Source organism: Monodelphis domestica, chromosome 1, assembly GCF_027887165.1.
Source record: "Monodelphis domestica isolate mMonDom1 chromosome 1, mMonDom1.pri, whole genome shotgun sequence".
Classification (NCBI taxonomy): domain Eukaryota; kingdom Metazoa; phylum Chordata; class Mammalia; order Didelphimorphia; family Didelphidae; genus Monodelphis; species Monodelphis domestica.
In genome coordinates this window covers 211,715,683-211,735,884 of record NC_077227.1, presented here as the reverse complement: position 1 = coordinate 211,735,884, position 20,202 = coordinate 211,715,683, and the positions used below count along the sequence as shown (strand labels likewise).

Here is a 20,202-nt window from a genome sequence, read left to right as displayed (position 1 = left end):
AAGAACATTTTTCTTTTCTTTTTTCTCTTTTATTTCTTATAGGAGGTTTTAAATGTGATTGACCATGGCCTGATGGATCTAAATGGAACAAGTGAAGATGCTCTAGAATGGGATGAAACAGATATAAGTAATAAATTAATCAGTTTAAATGAAGAGTCCAATGACCTGGATCCAGAACACACCCATGCACACACCACGTCAAACTTGAAGCCTGAGTTGGAGGATGTAAGCAGTGAAGACCGAAGTTACGAGGAATATGCTAGTGACCATGGAGGATCTCACTATGGTTCTAGTATCACTGCCCCCTCTAGTCCACATATCTACCAAGTTTATAGCCTTCACAATGTTGAACTCTATGAAGAGAACCACATGCCATTTCTGAAAACCAGCCCCCAGCTCTCCACAATAACCCAACCTAAAGTTTTAACAAAAAGTCTTAGTAAAGACTCTTCATTTTCATCTACCAAATCATTGCCAGACCTTGTAGGTGGGATCCCTTTGGTTAAGCCTTGTACATGTCATGGAAAAGACATGAGCCGGCATTCAGGGAGCGAGAGTGGAATAGTCAGTGAAGGAGACACTGAGACCACAACAAACTCTGAAATGTGCCTGCTGAATGATACGGATGGACTCCCAAGTAACCCAGAAATGGAACACCCAGATCCTCATATGGGTGATGTAGTTAGCATATTAAAACAAAAAATTAAAGACGAGGAGGAAGATGTTAAACTTCCAAATAGTTCTCAGTCACCCATATCACCAATATGTTGTGCAAATGAAAAAGATGGAGACTTAAACAGTGTTACCAAGCATACCCCTGATTGTTTGGAAGAAGAATTACAAGGAAAACATGATGTGTTTACATTTTATGATTACTCATACCTCCAAGGCTCAAAACTCAAATTACCAATGGTAATGAAACAATCGCAGAGTGAAAAAACACATGTGGAGGACCCATTGCTTCATGGTTTTTATTTTGATAAAAAACCCTGCAAATCTAAACATCAGGCTACAGAGTTACATCCAGATGCAGCTCCCCATGAATGTATTTTGGCAAGTGGACCCCATGAAATGGATACCAATTCCTGTAAAAGTGGCAATGGAGAGAAGACATTGCCTGGCATGCAGAATGCCAAGCAACTCCCCCTCTTCTCCCAAAGCTCTTCCTTAGAGTCCCTTTCACCTAGAAGTGACTTATTTGGATCAGGCATCTTGAGAAATGGTGATGGCCTTCAACGGAGCACATCACTGGAAAGCTGGATAACATCCTATAAAAGCAATGAAGATCTTTTTAGCCGTCACAGCTCAGAGGACATCAGTGGAAGTAGTGGCTCAGTGGGAGAACTGAGTAAAAGAACTTTAGATCTCCTGAATCGATTGGAAAACATCCAGAGCCCCTCTGAACAAAAGATAAAGCGTAGTGTTTCTGACATCACCCTGCTAAGCAGTTCCCAAAAGATGTCTTTCACTGGCCAACTGTCATTGGACATAGCATCCTCTATCAATGAAGACTCAGCCGCCTCTCTCACTGAACTCAGCAGCAGTGATGAGCTCTCTCTTTGCTCAGAGGATATTGTATTGCACAGAAACAAAATTCCACAGGATTCAAATGCATCATTCAGGAAACGTCTTACGCACTCAGTGGCAGATGAAAGTGATGTCAATGTCAGCATGATTGTGAATGTGTCCTGCACGTCGGCTTGCACTGATGATGAAGACGACAGTGACCTTCTCTCCAGCTCTACTCTTACCCTGACGGAAGAAGAGTTATGTGTCAAAGATGAAGATGATGATTCTAGCATTGCAACTGATGAGGATATTTATGAAGAATGCAATCTAATGTCAGGGTTGGATTACATCAAGAATGAACTGCAGACCTGGATTAGACCCAAGTTTTCCCTCTCAAGAGAAAAGAGGAGATGTAACCTCAGTGATGAAATTCAGTGCAGCAAAGATAGAGGCAGCAGTGAGACATCTAATGCCACAGACACTTTGAATATTGAAGCCCTTCTGAATAGCTCCATAAAGCGAATGTCAGAAAATAATGGAAATAGCAAAAATTCATCTAAAGTGCATGAGTTTGGGACAAAAAGAGAAAATAGGAAGAACATTTCCAAAGCCAATAAAGACCCATTTGTGGATGACATGGAGAATGGAAATGTCGAAAGTGTTCCAGAAAGACCAAAGGAAACACCAAATGGAATTCCAAAGGAATCAAAAGATCTTGTTCCAAATGAGGAGATGGCTTTAGAGAGTGAGAGCTGCATGTGTGAAGCATTTACAGATAGCTCTGATGATTCAAATATGGATGGGAAGGAATTTGTTCCTCCATCTTCCAGGAACTCCCCAAAGGAATGTCAAAACCACTTGCTCTCTGAAATTCAAAGTGCGGCTTCTATTCCTACTGACAAGTTTTGTCCGGAACATGCCTCTGAAACCAGTGTGCTCAACAAACCTAATCCTTCACTACTGAAGTCTTCATCTGAGAAGGCACCCAGAACAGCTGAAAAGCCTGCTGATCACTTCCCAACCTTGGAGTCCAGTGAAACAGAAGAAAATATTGCTCTGGGTGACAGGATTTCCTGTTGCAACTGTGAGGCAGATGCTTTACATAAGCAAGATACAGAAGACTGCTCAGTACATAACTTTGTTAAGGAGATCATTGACATGGCTTCAACAGCCCTAAAGAATAAATCCCAACCTGAAAGTGAGGCAGCCACTCCTACATCATTAGCTCAGATCAAGGAAAAAGTATTAGAGCATTCTCACCGGCCCATTCAGCTCCGAAAAGGAGACTTTTATTCCTACCTCTCCCTCTCATCTCATGACAGCGACTGTGGAGAGGTCACCAGTTACACAGAAGAGAAAAACCACACTCTAGTGCCACCTGACTTCCCTGAGTCAGGTCTAGATGAAAAAGAGGATATCGAGTGTTTCTTTGAGGCTTGTGTTGATGATGAGGAAGGCGAACAGCAATGCTATTTCTCCAGTGAAGTCCCAAAAGAAGCTGCGGTGCCAGAAAGAGATTCAGCTTCCCCAGAAGGGACTAAAAGCTCCTCTAACTACAGTGGGTTTTCTTTCTTGAGTGATCGAACCAACACAGATATTCTAAGGCCCAGTCCCCCCAAAGAATCCAACATTGGAGAGGAAAAGTGTAATATGTTCAGTACTTCAAACAGCTGTGAGGTGAGCTCAGCCCTACCTGCCACCGCCGCTGCTGCTGCTGCTGCTGCTGCTGCTGCTGCTGCTCCAAGCCAGAACAATGAAGAGAGTAAATCTGGGGAGCCAGGTGGGACTGGAATGCTAGAAGATGGCATTGCTTCTTTAGCCAAAACTAGAGTTCCAGATCTCCCAATGAAGGCAGAACAGCTGAAAGACCAGGCTGTATTGCATCCTAACAGTAAAACATTAACCTGTGAAGAAAACCTACTGAACCTTCACAAAGACCGGCATATAAATATGCACAGGTAGAATGTAATCCTTCCTGGGCACATAAATCATCTCATTAAAAGGTATGTGCAGTTTTTATGTGATTAGAGATACATACATTTGTGAAGGGGACTGAAACTCCACGGGGCCACCATTTACCATATGCAATTCCTATAAATGGCTTGTTAAATAAGTCTATAAATATAGTAATGCAATTTTGATCCAACTCAACTAGGTTAGAAGAAAAAGACTAAATCAAGTTGACTGCATTTGCCATCATGATTTAGGCATAATTAGCTAAAATAATTCTAGTATAAAAGGAAAAAAAATGTGTTTTCTAAATTGACATTTTAATAAGGATGTGATATAGTGAAAAGAGCTGCATTTGGGATCAAAGGTCATGGGACTGAATCTCAGCTCTGTGCCTTACTCGCCTATGTGGTCTTGGAGCAGGCCATTTAATCTCCCCAGGCCTCAGTCTCTTCATCTGTAAAAGAAATGGATTGAACATAACTTCTAAAGTCCCTTCCCGATCAAAGATATTTTTTCATATCTTTTTCTTTTTTTTAATACCTCATGCTAGCTAAGGGAATTAGACAATTGATCTAGTTAACATGTGAATGACTTAAGTTTCTCAAAGTTCTTTAAACATATTGCCTTGTTTGATCCTCACAAGAATCTTAAGAGGTACTGTTATTATTATTGTTTCAGTTTTACAGATGAGAAAACTGAGGCCTTAAATAACTTTCCCAATGTAACATAGCCAGTACTTGTCTGAGATAAGATAAGAATGGAAACTTTCCTGAATTTTACTCTAGTGCCTTAGTCACTATTCTGCTTAGCTTCCTCAGATAGTTAGGGGTAGCGAGGTGGTACAATGGATAGTGTGGGACCTGGAATCAGGAAGATCTGAGTTCAAAGGTGGACTCAGAAACTTACTAGCTGTGTGACTCTGGACAACTCACTTATCCCTGTTTGCCTCAGTTTCATCATTTGTAAAATGAACTGGAGAAGGAAATGGTAAATCACTCTAGTATCTTTGCCAAGAAATCCCAAATAGAGTCATGAAGATTCAGACACAATTGGAATGACTGAATAAACCTAAGATAACTATCTGAATGATTCCACTCTTCTTTTTTCCAAATCTGATGTTGAGAGAGAGTCAAAGGAGTATCCAAATTATGATTTATTAACTATGATCAAAAAGATGTAACTACTGATTTCACTTTTGCTTCTGTACACACCACCAGTTTGTTAAATCATTTTTCCCTTTATACTAACATCTTAGTGCCTTCCCTCAAAGATTATCTCCAATTTTTCCTATATAGTTCTTGATGTGTTTCTCTCTCCCCCATTAGACTTTGTGCTCCTTAAAAATAGGAACTATTTGCCTTTCCTCATATCTTCAGCATTTAGCTGGCACATAGAAGGCATTTTTTAAAGGATTCTCGGGAGAAAGGTGGGGATGCTTTGTAATGAGCAGCATTTAGGTTCTAGGATCATGCTTCAGCCTGATTGCCTTCGATGCTGCAACCCACTGCTGCTTTTATCATAGGTGATTTCCCAAGTAGCATGTTATACTTTCACAATTACTCAATAATGACCATGTTTGAAGAGTAAAATAGAGAAAGAGCAAATTGATGGTATTTGTTTTCAGTTTCGTCTTAAGCTGGCTTCTGACTTTACCCCCAAATACCTCAACCCCCAAAATACAATGCAAAGAAAGAATGGGATAGGTTAATAGAATTTGGGCAAAACCAGAATTTTTAAATTTGGCCTGAAGATGACAGGTTGGTTTCCATCATTAAAATAAACTTCCGTTTTAAAATTCTACTCTTCCTATTTAACAAGACAGTTATTGATTGTTAAATCTGAGATATTATATCCATAAGTGACACAAAGATTCCACTTTTCCCCTTTTCAAAAACCCAATGATGAATGCTCTGTCTCAATCTAGTTTAAAGAAGGAAAACCTGAGCTCCCTAATGTGGGAATTGTATTTCATGAAAGTATGAGCTCCCAGTTGGCCCCCCTTTAGAAGCTTAATGTTGTAACCTAAACTCGTGCTATAGGAAATGAATTACAGAAGCAATCTACCCTAATTTGTTAACTTATTCAAATAACAGTTATTATACTTAACTATGCTAAAGATTATCTTTTTTGTGGCAGATTGTTTATTTTTTGATGAGCCTAATTACTGATTTTCTAAAGGTAATTTACATTTATTACAAATACATCTTTTAAAATGTGACAGATAAATGTTGTTCCCATAATGTATTATGAAAAAAGTTACTATTTAAAAACACATTATTTAATTTGAAAGATGAATGGCAAACATCATTATTTTTTCCTGTTAACACCTGTGCCCTAAACTCATTAAAATGTGTGATTCTGTGTAGAGCTGTAGGAGTTGGAAGTGGGGGTAGGGGGAAATCTATACCATATATATATACATACCCTAAAAATAAACTCAATCTGCAAAATTGAAGAAAGATACTTGACTTAGTAATGTAGCTCAACTAATTTTATACTGTTTCAGGCTCTATTTACATTGTTTCAGAATGAGAATAAAAGCAGTAAGGAAAATGTATCCTCTATGAAATGTGTCTACACTGTAATCAATCACATTCTTTAACAGCATGCAAGAAAACTGACCAATAGAAGAAAGTAAGCAATTCCATAAACTCCTCTAAAACCACCTCGATTAGAGATTATGCTGCTTGCTTTGCCAGCTATGGAGGGACTTATAGAGCCCAGCTGAATCTCTTTTTTCAAAGGATATAAAAGCTTGAAAGAAACTCCACGCTTAGCATGACATCATGTGACTATGACCCCCAAGGCACCAGTCACGCTGGGATCTGGAGGCTCTTACTCGGCACACGAGAAACTCTCAGCACTAAGGAACCCCATTCCCCATCAGATTGGAAGCACAGACTGCTACGTCTTGTGATCTCTTAGGAGTTTCTGCCTGTCCTTCTTAAGGAGCAGGCAATTTCAAGTGGTGGCAAGCTCTGTCTTTGAAAGTGGGGAAAGCAATCTTCTGATATGGTCCTAGCATTCTAAAAGTAAGGCCAATAGAAAACCATCTAGTCAAGAGTGCTTTCGAAGTAGGGATCATTTTGTTCTTTGCATTTGTAGGCACTTAGTTAATGCTTGCCAGTTGGCTGACTAGGTACCTTCGATGGCCATAACATGCTATGTGCATAGCATAGATTAAATACATAGCAAGTATGCATATGCATGCAAAAGCATGGCATACATATCAGGTACCTTTTACAGGCAGAGCAGACAGCAGGCGAAAAGGAATCAGGTCTCCATTATGTTTAACAAAGAAACAACAATAACAACAATAATGCCTGGCATGTATATGATGCTTTAAAGTTTGCAAAGCTCTTTACATTTGAGTTTTACAGAAATCCTGGTAGGTAGGAGCTACAGGTATGATTTTTGTTATGATCATTTTTTTTAGTCCCTTAACGACTACTATCTTCAAATCAATATTAACTATTGGGTCCAAGGAAGAAGAGTGATCAGAGTTAGGCAATTGAGGTTAAGTTAAGATAGTTTGGAAATATCTAAAGCCAGATTCCAACTCAGGACCTTCCATCTCCAGACCTGGCACTCTATCCACAGGGCCACCTAGTTGCCCCAGTATCATTTTAGAGGGGAGGAAACTGAGGTCCAAAGGCTTTCTCATGGTTACAAAGTTAGTAAATGTCAGAAGTTGTATTTAAACTCTTGTCTTCTTGATGGCAAGTCTAGCACCATCCTTTGCTCTATGCCTAAACTTTTCTGTGTCATGGGCCCCTTTAGTAGCCTAGTGAAGTCTATGGACCACTTATCAGAGGGATATTTCCAAATGAATGCATAAAACAGACAGGATTACAAAGGAAACCAATTTTAAATTATCTTTAAAAATGCACGGAGTTCAGGTTAATTCTTGCTCTAAAGCTATTTTTTAAAAATAAACATTCATTCATTTTTCAGTTGTGTCCAAACCTTCATGACCCTGTGTGGGGTCTTCTTGGTCAAGACAAGTGTTTACTATATGCCAGGCACTATTCTAAGAACTGAGATGCAAATGGAAAGTGAAAATATTAAATACAAAGATGCCATAAAAATCCATTTGCATTAGGGCTAGGAACTTTTCCAGCATTGTGTATAGCATCTGGAGGATTGAATTTTTCAGTTTTCATGCCATTGTCTGGGCATTGTAGAATTACATCCATAGGCTGTGTATGCCAATTCTGCCCTGAAAGCACGGTGACCCAGAACATATTATTTAACCTCTTTATTCCTCTCCTTTCTCATCTGTACCCCCAGTGCAGAGGTGCCTTCAGGATTAAGGTAATGAATAAATAGTAAAAATGACCATAAAATCTTTAGAAAGTAGAAAGTGCTATGTATATAAAAGCTTAATGATCGTAATTGTTCTTCCCAGTAGATGCAGTCAAGCAAACGAAGAAAGCTGTGCTTCCATTTAGACTGTTTGAAAGGCAGTCAGTCAGAGAATTCTTTTACCAAGACAGTGTTTTTACTACACCAAATTCAATTTGCTGGCTTTTCCAGAAATAAATTCCGAGATCATAAAAAGTCCCTATTTTATAATGTCATTCTTGGAAGTCTATAACTTAGGAGATCAGATACAGCCTGCAAACAGGTAACCAAAGAAAACCTTTTACCTATGAGGAATCTAATTAAAACTCACCCTCAAATGATTTAAGAGAAAACTTGATCTAATCCAACCCAGTATGTATGATGCAGTTGTACTGGTTTCCAGGCACACTGCTGTGCTTTTCACCATCTTCCCCTCTTTGCCATGTTTCCATAAAAATAGAGAGGTCAGTTACAGCAAATCACATCAAAGGAAAAGGTAACTGGATAGATCCAGATATTTCTGCCTAATTTGGAAGAGGCACATAATGCATGTCTGGAGTGCCTCCTAGGAACTGCCTAAGAGATGTACTTTGCACTAATCTTTTTGCTGTATTCTGACAGTTATTTCTTCATAATCCTCATCATAAGCCTCTGCTCTTTGATGAATAGTTTAACCCTAAACTTCAGGCTGGATAAATTCTAGGGTTTAAAATTTTAACTCATTCCTTACAGCAGAAATATACTCCATTTTAGACTTTACTTTCTCAGGGAGCCTTTCTATCATTTTCCCTTTGGCTGTAATTGCACTCCTTTCTTTCTGATCAACAAATACAGGAGCTGGTAGTCTATTGGATGGATATTTGGGGTATATGAATCTCTATCTGTGTATGTTTTGTAATAATCATGATAGCCAACATATAGTACTATAGTGTATTCTCTATATGCTTGCATATATGTTACATATATTTAAAATACATATTGTGTATAGTTTATAAAAGCACAAAATCACTTTCAAAGAAATTACTACTAAGCAGCTTTAGGTAACCAGAAACTGCTTTTCAAAGCCGTTCCATCTGTCTTAGTATCAATTCTAAGACAGAAGAAGGACAAGAGCTAGGCACTCAGGGTTAAGTGACTTGCCCAGGGTCACATAGCTGGGAAGTATCTGAGGCTGTATTCGAAACCTGGGGCCTCCCAAGTCTAAGCCTGGCACTCTATCCACTTTGTTACCAAACTTTCAAAAATCTCCAATGAGGAGAGGAGAGGGAGGGTTGGTATTCAAAGGGCAGTTAGCCATGCCTAGAACTCCCAAATCCTTTCACAGTTCAGGACAAATGCTTTTTCCCCGAAGGGGTCTTTCATGATGATCATCCAATTCACCTGTTTGCTGCCAAAATCACTTTGTATACATCCTCAGGAGGCAAAGGAAATGAGAGGAGAGAACAGAGATAGATTTGGTCCAGACCTATTATTTAGGTATTCCTTGAGCCAAGGATCCCCTCCCCACCCCCACCTACTAATATTCTGGCCTGCTGCTAAGCCCAAGATTTAGATTTCCTTCTGTCTCAGCTGATGCTTTGGCTCATTTGCAGATAGGTAGGCAAAATGCTATTTTTATAGATTAGTATTCAAATCAGAAAATGTAAGAACTGATCTAAATCTCTCTCTTTTTTAACTTTTCACAATGTTTTTTACAGCTTGACCTCTTAGTTATGAGCAAGTAGTTATTTTAGTTTGCTTTCAAGGATGCGAAACACATCAACACTAATCTCCACATCCTATATATATAGTCTGGTAATAGACACTTATTTGCTCAACTCACGTCTAATCAATAAGAATTTACTAAGCTTGCTCTAAAAAAAAAAGATTACATTCTACTGGAGGAAGACTAACATGTGCAAAGATTAGTCAATAGAGAATATATAGTGATGTCACTGGTGTAATGGACTCTCAAATGAAGAATTCCTTCAACAAATGTAACTTCTTGGAAATTTGTCACCTTAGAAAGTTGACTAGAACATTGAGAGGTTAAATGACTTGTCCAGGGTCACACACATGGCCAGTATGTGGCAGAAGCAGGTTATGAGCTCAGGTCTTCCTGGCTTTAAGGCCAGCCCTCTGTTATAACCCACTGCCTCCTGGGGGTATGTAAAAAAATCAACACAAAATGATTTTGTCAGGGGACAGGTGAATCAGATGAACATCAAAAAAGGGCCCCTTCAGGAAAAAGCATTTGTCCTGAACTGTGAGAGGATTTAGGAGTTCTAGGCATGGATAACTGCCCTTTGAGTACCAACCTACAGATTTAGGAGATGGAATGTTGTATGTATGGAACAATAAATAAGATAGTCTGAATGTTCACAATGTGGAAAAAATAGGTCATCAGCCTGGAAAGATATACTGGGGCCAGTCTTTGAAGGGCTTTAGGTACACAGGGGACTTTGCATTTTATTGTAGCACTAAGGGGAGTCACTGAAGCCTCTTAAAAAGGGATATGACATTCTTTTTTCCTCTTATGAGACTCATCCATATATCCTCATCTAAATCCTCCACTAAGTCAATGAAGCTACACGTTAAATTCAGGAGTCCACTTTGCCAGAAAGAGAGTTTAGTCTGGAACCAGGGTGAGTATTCCCTATCCCTTTCTGAGTAACTGGGCTTTAGCAGCTTCACATTTTCATATTGATTGGAGCATTTGTGTGTGTGTGTGCTACAAAAAAGCCAGTTCACAAGCAGTGATGTGAATGAGACACAGGTAAAGGTCAGATTTGATGATTTTCCTTGTTTCTTTGAAACAGTTTTGAAAAAGAAAAAGAAAAATCAATAAATATCCCACACTAATTCTAAGACATCGTTGACACTAACATGAGGTTGTTGAAAAACTCTCCCATTCATACCCATTGGATTCCTACTTTTGGAGAAGACCACCAGCAATTCCAGGATAGCTGTCCCCTCGTAATTCTGTTAAGGGGTTGTGTGTTGCAAATGTACTTTCTGAAATGTGTAATTACTTTTTTTTTGTTTGTTTCCTTTCAGAAGTCTGGTTGCACTCCAGGTGCAGGCTCATTCTCGTAACCCTGGGATGGCCTTGGGTTCCATTGTGTCACTGCCTTTTGTTACACTGACTCCTCCCAAGATAAATATTCCTTCCAAATGCAATTCTTCCATGTGGGCTTTGTGATTTGGCTGCGTGGTGCGCTGGTCCTCTTTAAGATGATTGTTTCTTCTTTTCTTTTCTTTTTTTTTTTGAAGTATAGCAAAGCCATTTGTTTTCACCAGGATTCTTGTCCCAAGCTACCTCTACAGATCCTGTGTTCCTCAGTTGGACATTTCTCTTGGCTTCTTCTCCTGAATGTTCTTTAAAGTTCTACAATTTACCAAATTGCAAGTGTATTCAATTCACCTGTCTAGAATGATACCTGCCAATGCTTCCTGATGTCATATTTCATATTTAACAACTTTCTGGTATAATGCCTATGCTCATTAGGATGGTTTGACCTCAGTAAATATTTAGTTTGATTTAATTTGAGTGGAGTAAAGAATCCATATTCTTTTTTTGGTTCTGACCATGATAAAATAAAGTAATTTTTTAAAAGCACCCTTTTATTTATTTCATTAAAAAAAACTATGCAACACTTCAAGAAACAACTACAGTGTTGTATGTTATAACTGGTGACATTCTACTATTGAATTATGTACAACATTTTGGTTTTTTATGCTTCTTGAGGTGGTAATGAGAAAAAAAGTTTTGTTTTTTAAAATGTGTGCCTTGCTGTATTTCTTATACCATTTATTAAAAAAAAAGCTGCTTTCACAGTAAAATTATGTTGGTTTGAAAGGAGGAAATAGCAAGGTTAAGATGTGTGAATAATTTCTGTATATATGTATAACCAAGTGCAAACATTGATGTATAATGACAGTATAAGATGCTTTCATGTTTTGTGATGTCTAGTGATGTGGAAAATATAAGCCTTAAATTCATTAGATTGCATGGTAATTAGAACTGGCATAATAAACTTAGTTTATTGGGGGAAAAAAGCCAAAATAGTGATCTCTTCTACCTGTGCTCCTTTAAAAAGAAAATTCTTCAATCTGTCCTAGAAATAATATACACTTTTGAAATTTCAATACTTGGCAAGAGGCTTTTTAGTTACTTTACCTAAATCAGGGGTTGGAAATGGAACCTCCAAAGTCTCAAGGTCTTCCTGATCATACACATGTACAAATCACGACTCAGCAACATTCAACTATAAACTTACTGCACCCCCCCCACTACCAATTAATAAATATTTATTCAAGACTTTTATTTCTTCTTCATCATTAATTGGTTGTTGATTCATTTCAGGGTTCCTACTGCCTTTAAATTCCACTCATTTATATAGTTCCCCTGGAGAAATTTCATGTGTACAGAGAGACTTTTTCTTTTTAAACTCTTATCTTCCATCTTAGAATCAATAGTATGTATAGGTTCCAAGGTAGAAGAACAGAAAGGGCTAGGCAATTGGGGTTAAGTGACTTGTTCAGGGTCACACAGCTAGGAAGTATCTGAGGCTAGATTTGAACCCAGAATCTCCCATCTCTAAGATTGACTCTCAATCCACTGAACCACCCAGCTGCCCTTCCCTCTAATAATATAGACATTTTAGAAAATCTGAATCTATATCCAAATTATATCAGTGTAGACAAATCCACATGGAATGTTCCTCTACCAAGGCCATAACTTCATAGAATCATAGTATTTAAGAACTAGAACATACTTAAGAAGGCTTTCAGGTTCTCAGAGATGCTAAAGAAGACAAATGACTTGCCTAGGGTCTCATAGACAATTTATATCAGAGGCTACACTTGAACCCACATCTTTATATCTTGGAAGGTGGCTCTTTATGCACTCTATTATATTTGTTCATCATTTATTTTTCCCCCATTGTACCATATCTCCAATTTTATCAGATAGAAAACTTCTCAGAGCAAACTTCTTTTTACTAATGCAGATCATCCTTGTTCAGGAAGACCTTAAAATCTTAAAAGGTTGTCTGAGAAATTGAGAGAATGAGTGACTTGACCAAGGTGACTTAGCTAGTATGTGTCAGAGGTGGAATTTGAAGCAGATCATCCTGACCCTAAGGCTCTCTATATACAACTTCTACTTCATGAAGCCTTTCATATCATTTATCACATGCAGTGTGTTCATTAATATATACATAAATATGTCTATACCACATGTATATTTATGGAATGGGAATTACATGTATGTCTCTTTGTACATAGAGATACACATAATATTCTACATGTTGAGAAAATGGTAAATACTTCTATCTATCTAGGTAATTATATGCATAGGGACACAAATATTTTTATAGTTGGGTTTTTCACTGATTTAGACCTCCCTCCTCAACTAACTATATCCTGTCCACACTATATTAAAGGAAAAGAAGACAATGTATTTCCTCTTCACTGGTGCTTTTCAGATCAGGTATTTATAAAACACCTGCTGTTCCAGTGGCAGCAAGGTAACTGGTCATAGATGCCTGCGACTGGGGTAAGAGAGGTCTGGGTTCAAATATTGTCTTAGATATTAGCTAGTTATGTGACACTGGTCCAATCACTTAACCACTCTCTGCCTCGACTTCCTCAACTTTAAAAATAGTCTTACCAAAAAAATGGCCTGGCATATAGAAGGCATCAATAAATGCTGGTTCCCTTCACTTTCCCCACCCTCACCCCAGTTATTTTATTGAAAGCCAAAGAAGCCAATGGTTAGAAAGAGAAGACATACATTTGGGGGAGGAAATGTAGAAACCAACATGGTACCTTATGTAAACAAGCCTTAGGTGGCAGGATGACCAATAAATGTTACAAATACTTTCAGAATGAGAAAGATCTTTGTGAGCTAGGGAAAGTGCTATAGAAGTGTTCTTGTGAGCCTTAAAAGGAAAAATAGAGCTCATATTGGTAATGAGGGAAGGGGTGAGGGCAACTAGTGTAAGAGAGGAAAATCGGACTCGGCATGCAAGAAAAGCAACCCAAGCAGGGGAAGAGAGCCCTTAGGGATCTCCTACTTCCCACTTCCCATTGCCTTATCCAACAATCCTTATTACCCTATTTTGTTTAGAATAAGTAGTTATTCCTTAGATCAAGTGCCTGCTTCATAATATCCAGGGAGAGATACCTGAAGCTTGAGGAGAAGAGCTATACTTTCTCCTCAAGGAAGAAAAATCAGTTTTAGTCCTTGACTTTACATTCAACCCAGTCTCTGAAGGGATATATTCTGTAATTCTGAGGACAACTCGTACTGGTTTTACTAAGGAAAGAGAAGAGAGGAACAATCTGTTCCCGCTTCTCCACCTTCTTGCTCCATTCTCTCTCTCTCACTCTCTAGCCTCAAAGTAAACATAGTGGGTGGCTCCATTTCCCCATCCATTATACTAGGTAGCACAGTGGATAAAGCAACAGACGTGGAAGCAGGAGGACATCTTCCTGAGTTCAAATCTGGCCTCAAACCCTTACCAGATGGACACATTACTTAATGCTGGTTGTCTCAGTTTTCTCATCTGTCAAATGAGCTGAAGAAGGAAATGGCAAACCAATCCAGTATCTTTGCCAAGAAAAATCCCAAATGGGGTAACAAAGAGTTGGACATGACCAAAAAGCTTCTGAACACCACCACCACCATGAGGCAAGAGCAGAGAGAAAAGAAAGAGAAGTCTGACTGAGGTGTATGTGTGTATGAGCATGTGCTCATAGCTGTGTGTACATGATGCCTGTATTGAACAGTAATGACAGTTTAGATAAGGTTATGGTGAGTGTTGAAGGAGGACCCTGAATATGGCTGAAAAGTTCCACCTTCGTTCGTTAGGTAATATAGGTCCTGTTCATTCATTGCTTGCTTATTCATTAACACCAGGCTGGAAGTGCAGTGATTGCTTACAGGCTTAATCTCTCCAATGAGTATCACCACAGCTTTAACCTATTCTTACTTTGCTTGGGCTGGCTAAGCCCTCCTTTAGACACCCTAATGGGAGTCTTCACAACATTGATGTTGGCCAGACTTAGGGCAGCCACCAGATCAATTTCTCCCACTGCAACTCAAAACTTCCTCTTACCTTGGGACTATATTTGGCCATGGTAGGTTCTTGAGTAGGAAACTGATATGATGAAAATAGAAGAGGGGTATAGACTGGCTTGAAAAAGGAATAGACTGTGAAGGGAACTAGTTACCAGGCTATTGTAGTAAGTCATGTATAAGGCATTGAAGACCTGGAGCAGATTAGTGGCAGGGGGGATGTAAAAAAAGGAACAAAGATCACAGAGTTGGTGCATTATTAATGGGTCCATTTGTGCTTCTGATCTGATCTTATTTTGCATAATTAGAAGGGGGAGGGAAGCCTGTGATCCTGGGTTAGTCTATATTTATAAGCAGAGCATAATCAAAAAGAATGATTTCATCTTTTGGTCACACTCATCATTGTTGTATGTATACTGACATCAGACCAAACCAAGGACCATGTATTAATTTGAGGAATTGCAATGTATTCGATCTTGGCATCATTGATGCTCAACAATGAATCTTAGAGCTGGAAAGGGACTCCAAGGTCATCTAGCACAACTTTCCATCCCAATCAGGAATTGTTTCAACAATATACTTAAAGATCTAATGGACATTATAATGACGCGCTTGCTATTTGCCACTCTATTCGCTACATACACACTACTCTATTAATGTATAACTCTAATGTGTTGGAGCATTCTTCATATTAAATGAAGATCTGTATTCTTATAACTTCTACTAATGGCCTTGTTTTGCCTTCTATAAGGTCTATTCCATTTTCTACATAATATCTCTTCAAAGTTTGAATATTGCTGTCATGTCTTCCTCACTAAATTTTCTCTTCTCGTTTCCTTCAACCATTATCAAATGCATCAGAACAAGAAAGGCCATTTTCTTTTAATTGGTTCTTTTCAGGTAAATTATTTATTTATGTAAAACCTTTACCTTCCATCTTGGAATCAATACCATATATTGGTTCCAAGGCAGAAGAGCTAAACGGGCTAGACAATGGGAATGAAGTATGGCCCAGGTTCACACAGCTAGGAAGTATGTGCAGCCAGATTTGAACATGGGATCTCCAGTCTCTAGACCTGGCTCTCAATCCACTGAGCAACCCAGCTGCCCCCAGGTAAGGTATTTATTAAGTAATTACTATGCCAGGCTTTTTGTTGAATGCCAAAGAAAGCCTAAGGCCTAATTAGGGATAGGACACATACATTTGGGGAAAAAAATTGAAAACAATGTAGTATAATATGTAAACAAGCCCTAGAATGCCTGCTACCAATTGATCTTTTAAATACTTTTAGAATTAGAGTTCTTTGTGGACTGGAAAAAGAAAAAAAATGGTAGAGGTGGGGCTTATCGTGGAAGAATGGAAAGAATATTAGACTTGAAATCAGAATACCTAGGTTTGAGTCCCAGCTCTGTCACCAAATACCTATATGACATTGGCAATTCTATAAAATAGGTATTATTCTGATACCTATATTATACATGAGGAAACTGAGGCAGAGTGAGGTTATGTGACTTACCCAGGATCACATAGAAATTAGCCTGGAAGACTTTTAAGGTTCTTTCTAATTCCATGGTTCTTTAACCTTTCTTTTCAATAAGGATTTAAGTTTCATTGAGAATTCTCTGTTTGTATTTACTTCAGGCATATGAATTCAGCTGTAACATACCTTAGCAATTTTTTTTGCATTTAAAATATTAATTCTATCAGTTCAGTTTTAATATTTGGATGGTTCTAAAACCACTGAATAAACCAGACAAGAACTCAAGACTTTATCTAATTAAATCCTCTATATACAGGCTTGGTCAAAGCAGATAATTGTCTATTCTCATCTAATGAAATTTCTTTGTAATCCCATGGTGGCTCGTCTATTCATCAGTCTAGTGCTCAATGAGCTTCTCTTTATGTACAAATCAATTTGCCATTTAAAAAAAATTAAGCCCATTTGTTTGGTGTTTCCTAAATATAAGATTTTTTTTAATAAACAAGAAACACCACCACCCTTATCATTTGTTTGAAAGTAATAATCAAATTTTGCTCTTTAGCTTTCTGTTCTCCAAGTTAAACAACTCTAATTCCTCTTCTTCATAATTCATATTTTTTTCTTTCTTTTCTTTTTTAATTATTTTGGTCCTGCAGTTTCTCCATGACAGTTTTTAAAAGGCAGTGATAAAACAATAGGATAGCAAAGAATAACAAACTATTTCCTGTGTTTAAAGGAAATTAGTTGAGAGAATTACTTGCATTCTAAGCTTTGGTTGGTTGGTGAGTAAATAAGCACTTTAAACAATAAAAAAACTATTTAAATTGGCATAATTTTTTTCTATGTGGAATTGGATTTTAGTACATGGAGTTGTTGATACTGTTTTGTTCAATTTCTACTAGTCAATGTTTAGAGTATTAGTCAATATTTCTTTTAACAATAGTTTGTTCATTTAATAGATTTATCACTTCCTTATTGTGAGTACTTCCCTCAATGATGCTTTGTCTCAACACCATTAGACCTCATTCCCATCAATTCTTGTTCATGGCCTTTTATAAATTTTCCCAGAGGAGCTTCCTGTATGTTGGATGCCTCCATCAGGTTTTTTACTATCTTGGGACACCATTGTAGTTGGGCTGTCTATTGTCTCATTTTTCTTCCTTTCCTAGCCCACTTTCTTTTCCAGATATTCTGGGCCTCAATGTCTTGTACATAACTTCTTGAACATAAATTATCATTGTCATGTCACAGCATATTTATACCCACCATGCTTGTTTCCATTGTTCACTGGGTTATCAATAATTTTTATTCTTCTGAGATCACTGTCACAGCAAAGCTTATAAATAACTCCTTAATATTATTTTTCCTTAACATGCCCTTCTTGGACAACAACAGCAATAATAACAACAATAAAACAATAGCTAGCATTTATATAGTGCTTTAAGGTTGCCAAAGTGGCTTGGAAATTTTTGATCCTCACAATAATCCTATAAAGTAGGTGCTACTATGAAACTCATATTACATATGAGGAAACCAAAGAACACAGATGTTACAAGAGTTGCCCAGGATCACATAACTCTTAAGTATGTGAGGCTGGATTTGAACTCGGGTCTTCTGTACTTTAGCAACAACACTCTATCCACTATGTCATTTGGAAAGGCTTGACAGCCTCTTCATCTTTCCACATGGATTAGGCTATGTCTACATAACCGAGAACAGAAGCTTTAACTCTGTTGTGTATATCTTGCCATCCACTTGAATCATCAGAGTCATTGAACAAAAGTATTCTCTTACTAGCCAGAGTAGACCTAGACTAATCAATGGGATTTCTGGCTAGGCTTTGCTGGTCAGAGCAAGATGGATTTGGATCTCACCCTCTGGAATGGTCATTAGCAGTGTCATAGACTGTTCATCATATCACCATCCAGTGTGAGCTTGTGTGCATATTCTAGAGAAAGTCATAGAGTCTTAACATTGACAGACTTGTCTAGAGAGTCGTAGACACAGTATAGAGAAACTATATCTTAGAGAGGCTTCTTGTTTATCACAGTGGGAAGTGGAGCACTAAATGCATAAATATTAATAAAGTTTGCTCTTATAGAGTACAAAAGTCAAACTGAAAATGCCAGCCCCAGGTTCTCCATAACCATCATTTGATGGAATTTTATATTGATGATTATTATTTCCTTTAGAAAAAAGCGAATCCATAATAAACTGAATCATAACATACAACCTGAATCTGTCTCAAGTAACTGGAGAAAAGGCCAAGGATTGTCTTGTCCAGGTAATTCATTCTCATCTACTACATGAAGCAGTATATGGAATTTCAGGTAGAAAAGGCTCTTCCTTAGTCTCTTCCTAGCACTCAAATCACCCCCATTCGCCACCTAGGCATAGTGTATTATTAAACAGCTAGGTGGCAGTGAATGGAACATTGATTGAACTTGGAGTGAGAGAACCGGAACTCGAACCTTGACTTGGACAATTATTAGCTGGTGATCCGGGGTAAGTCATTTAATCTCTTGATGCTTCAGTTTCCTCATCTGCAAAATGGGGATCAGAGTAACACCCACATGATAGGGTTGTTGTGAGGATTAAATGAGATATTTTTGTAAAGTTCTTTGTAAACTTTAAGGTACCGTATAAACTGCTAGTTATTTATGATTATGATTATGATTATATCAAGGACCTATATTTTCATTCATTTTATTACTCCTTCTACTGATACTGATTGCAAGTGGTCTATAAAGAGAATTCTCTAAGGTTCAGAGTAATTAAATGATACCCATCATCACAGGGCTATTAAGTACCAGAGAGGATTTCAGCAGAGGCTTTCCTGATTCATCAGAAAGTTATATTATTCTGAAGATATGATCCATAAAATACACCGCATATTCTGTGGACACATGATCTAATGATACAGCAGATGCAGTATTTGACACTTTCTCCCAGGTTGCCCCCTTTCCCCACCCCACTCCTAAACTCCTCACTAGGAGACACATTCCAATTGTTTTTAATAAGAATCATCATGAAAAATTCTGAAATATTCCCTTTAAAAACCCACTGCTTTATATGAGTAAATACAATATTACCATCATGGCAAAAATGTTTCCCATGACTCAATAATTAAATGATTGAAGCCACTGTGGAAAATAAAAACTTATAAAATGCAACTTGAAATCCACATATTTCCCAGTTACTCGTTCATCAAAAACAGTGCATATTTTACATGTAATATGAAAAAATATATACAAATTTGAAAGTATACTCCTCCAAATAATATATATTGTAGAAGTATCCTGGTCCTATTAATTAATCAAGTTGCTTATGCTAACTTGGTGATTCATGACAAATATAATTGTGGAAGATATGTATGTGGGGTGTGTGTGGGTGTGATCACACACTTGTTCATGTATTTCATTTATTTCAAACTTATTTAAACTTTCCTTACCTTTTTTTTTTCCCATGAGGAGGAGAAGTATGCCCAAGATGTGAAAAAACAAGCTTAGAGGATAAATAAAAACAAGTTAAAGCTCCCCTGGGGATCAATGGTGGGGATTGGCATGTAAAATAATTGCTACACTTATAGTGTGGTCAGATAGGGAGACCAAGTTGCAAAAGGGAGAAAAATAATATTTTAGCATTTGATTATTCAAAGGACACTTCAGGATTCTCTGCTGGAGGATTGGACTTCTGAATATTAGTTATCATTGTACAGTACAATAAATGCAGGAATTATGAGAGATTAGGGTAAACCTATAGACATGCCATGGAAGATGGCTTTTTGAATAACATCCAATAATAGCTTATTTACCTCTTATTAGTTATTTTCTCAAAAGGCAGAGAACATTT

The 20,202-nt window shown here is 37.8% G+C and overlaps 1 protein-coding gene across 8 annotated transcripts in view; it reads left to right on the top strand.

The window, feature by feature from the left end:
- AKAP6 (A-kinase anchoring protein 6) overlaps positions 1 to 12,112 on the top strand; it is a 616,970-nt gene extending 604,858 nt beyond the window's left edge. For 7 of the 8 annotated variants that reach the window (XM_007472509.3, XM_007472510.3, XM_007472511.3 and 4 more), the window contains 2 exons: positions 43 to 3,512; positions 10,843 to 12,112. In XM_007472509.3, coding sequence (XP_007472571.2) covers positions 43 to 3,471 — 3,429 coding nt within the window. In that variant the 3' untranslated portion in view covers positions 3,472 to 3,512; positions 10,843 to 12,112. The other variant, XM_056810398.1, reaches the window with a different exon arrangement.
- Positions 12,113 to 20,202: the final 8,090 nt, after the last annotated feature.